Source organism: Otolemur garnettii, unplaced genomic scaffold (genome assembly GCF_000181295.1).
Source record: "Otolemur garnettii isolate 467f Iridium unplaced genomic scaffold, OtoGar3 scaffold00018, whole genome shotgun sequence".
Classification (NCBI taxonomy): domain Eukaryota; kingdom Metazoa; phylum Chordata; class Mammalia; order Primates; family Galagidae; genus Otolemur; species Otolemur garnettii.
The window spans coordinates 24,554,292-24,557,534 of record NW_003852413.1 but is presented as its reverse complement, the minus strand read 5'-3'; the positions used below and the strand labels follow the sequence as shown (position 1 = coordinate 24,557,534).

General features: G+C 38.3%; 1 protein-coding gene across 1 annotated transcript in view; it reads right to left on the bottom strand.

The window, feature by feature from the left end:
* The window catches only part of MED1 (mediator complex subunit 1), a 43,621-nt gene that overhangs the window by 15,514 nt on the left and 24,864 nt on the right, over positions 1-3,243 (bottom strand). Inside the window, exons 12-14 of the mRNA XM_023511256.1 lie at positions 2,522-2,646; positions 2,149-2,267; positions 162-376 (exon numbers count right to left, since the gene is read on the bottom strand). Coding sequence (XP_023367024.1) covers positions 162-376; positions 2,149-2,267; positions 2,522-2,646 — 459 coding nt within the window. The remainder of the gene's footprint in view (positions 1-161; positions 377-2,148; positions 2,268-2,521; positions 2,647-3,243) is intronic.

Below are 3,243 nucleotides of genomic sequence, written 5' to 3'. Positions count from 1 at the left end.
TGGAGGTTGCTGTGAGCTGTGATGCCATGACACTTACTAAGGGCAACAGAGTGAGACTCTGTCCCTTAAAAAAAAAAAAGTTTGGCAAATGATTTTGATAGGCCAACAAATAATACAACTACTCGAGTAGTCAGTTTCCATCTTCTTATAAGTATATCAAAAGAAATCCAGTACCTTCTTTCAAAATAGTTCTTTTAACACAACTTCCAATTAGGGTGTTATAGGCAACTTGGTGTCTGATCAGATTTAGGATAAGAGGAACTCGGCCAGGGTGCTGAAAGGTGATTTTGCTAATAAGAGTTCCCTGTAGGCTTCGGCCATCTGGAAGGGGTGCATCCTTGTTGAGGAAATAGCAGTGCTGCTGACCTGGAAGAGCCTGGGCAAAAAGAAGAAAGCTAATAAGTGTTATTTAGTTACTCTTTGTAGTACAACCATAAACTGTAGCTGAAAAAAAACTATTCCTCAAAAGTGCAGCAAAGTCTTGGGGAGTAATAAACTCCACAGTGAATTCTTTGACTGGTGGATATTATAATGCCAGTTAATTAATCATTTAGCTGAAAAGATCCCTTTTTAGTAAATGTGTGTACTCGTGGTTTCCTGACCTATATAATAATTACCTCAGGAATCTGTATTAATGAGGTACATAAGCTATAAGTCAGGGATGTCCAACCTTTTTTTTCTCTGGTACACATCAGAAGAATACATTGTTGTGGGCCACACATTAGATATACTAACACTAACAAAGCTGATGAGTTAAAAAAGGACCATGCATACTTTTTGTACCGTCCGACACAATAGATGAGCAAAAAAGTCCTCACAAAATCTGCATGTGATCCACGAGCCATAGGATGGACACCCCTGCCATAAGTGCAAAATCTTTATTTTTAATAAAACACCCTAAATATATGTATGTGTGCGTGTATAAATATATATGAAATACAGCCAGAATTTGGCAACTATGATTTAGATCACTGTCAACATTCAAGAAAATTCATGCCTTAATGAGATTCTGGAACCTTCCATAATAGATTTATTCTAGCACTTTCTTCTCTGTAAGTATTTGTAGGACCTTCCCAGATTATTAAATAATGGCACTTTAAGAATTAACAAAAGGAATTCTTTTTTTTTTTTGAGACAGAGTCTTACTTTGTCACCCTGAGTAGAGTGCTGTGAGTAGATCATCATAGCTGAATGACAGCAATCTCAGTCTCTTGGGCTCAAGCAATCCCTTTATCTTATCTTCCAGGGAAGCAGACTACAGTCTCCTGTCACAGTGCCCAGCCAGTTTTTCCTATTTTTAGTAGAAATGGGGTTTTGCTTTTGCTCAGACTGGTCTTTAACTCATGAGCTCAAGAGATCCACCCTAGAGTGCTAGGATTATAGCCCTGAGCCACTAAGCTGAAGCAACAATAAGAATTCTTTTTTTTTTAGAAATAGAGTCTCACTTTATTGCCCTCAGTAGAGTGCCTGGCGTCACAAATCACAGCAACCTCAACTCTGGGTGTAGGCAATTCTCTTGCTCAGCCTCCCTAGTAGCTGGGACTACAGGCGCCCACCATAACACCCGGCTATTTTTTTGTTGCAGTTTCGCCAGGGTTGGGTTTAAACCCGCCAACCTTGGTATATGGGGCCAGAGCCCTACCCACAGGCACCACCCAATTAGAATTTTTTCTTTTTTAAAGAGATAGAGTCTCACTTTGTCGTCCTCAGTGGAGTGCTCACAGCAACTTCCGGCTCTTGAGCTTAAGCGATTCTCTTGTCTCAGCCTCCCGAGTAGCTGGGACTACAGGTGCCCGCCACAACACCCGGCTATTTTTTGTTGCAGTTTGGCCAAGGCTGGGTTTGAACCCACCATCCTCATTATATGGGGCTGGCGCACTACTCACTGAGCCACAGGCACCACCCCAATAATAAGAATTCTTAACAACTACTTATGAGCTTGTAAATGTTTGAAATACAATTAAGAGATTTCATCTGAAAGTTCAATAAGGAAATATAGAGACTGTTGTTTCCGGATGGGAACTCATGATCTTTTTCTTTAGTATGTTTCAGAGATCTTGATAATTTCCTGTTTTACTGAAGAAATAGGACATCATCTTGGGTCCAGACATAACCTATAATATTCTAGTTCCATGGGGCCTTACTTACAGCATAAAACCGCATGTTGTGATTCAAAGATATGGGGTTAGGGTCCTTTGACAGCTCAAACTGAGTGATCAGTTCATACAGGGGTACATAAATTGGTTGAGTTTCAAACAATGGAATTCCTGGAAAAACAAGGATCAATATAGTGATCACATTAAGATAAAAATGTTAACACTTTGGTTTCCCTTCATGATTTCTACATTGATTCACACATTTGTTCAAAAAGCACTTACTTAGCATTATTAGTACAAAGCAGGATAACATCTATAGCCATCAGTATTTCACTGAGGCCTACACAACTGACATAATCTGAATTTGAAGTTTCCTTTTCACATTTACAATAAGTAAGTACTGACTTCTCATATTCGAAACTTACCTGTGCAGTTCTGTAGTTTCTGAACAAACGCTCTAGATACTGGGATTGGCTGAGGAAATTTCAAGAAGAAACAAGCAGGAAGATCAACACTGTTGGCACTGGTGACTGAAGAAAAGGAAGGGGTCCTTCAAATAAAAGAGGCAGGGAAGGGTTGATTTTGACTTGATATGAAATAAAAAAATCCAGACATCCACATAGTAGACATGTATGTATAACGTAGACACATACTTACAAACTCTATCAAAAGCTCACTCTTTGAAATTCTTTCTGCCAATTCCAGAACATGCTATTTATTTAGTCAAACACTCATCCTCAGGAATGAATGTTCTACCATCATTACTTCAATGAAACTCCAAATCAACATAAAAATACAGGCAGTCCCCAAATTACAAACATCAGAATCACATACAACTCACATTTACAAATGAAGGCTATTATAGGTAATATGTAAATGTACCTGATTCAATTTACATACAAATTCAACTTTACAACAATCCCACAGAACCTATCTCATTTATAATGCAGGGACTGCCTATAAAATACAGCAATTATTAAACTAGAGGATATTTGCATTTCTCTTCTTTCTCTCTCAATGAAGAGAATATTTTCTATAAGCAGACTTCAGAGAGAACATTCATGAACAAAAAAGAAATTAATGAATAAAATAAAAAGCCAACATATAGAAATTCAAGGGCTCAGCGCCTGTAGCTCAACCGGCTAAG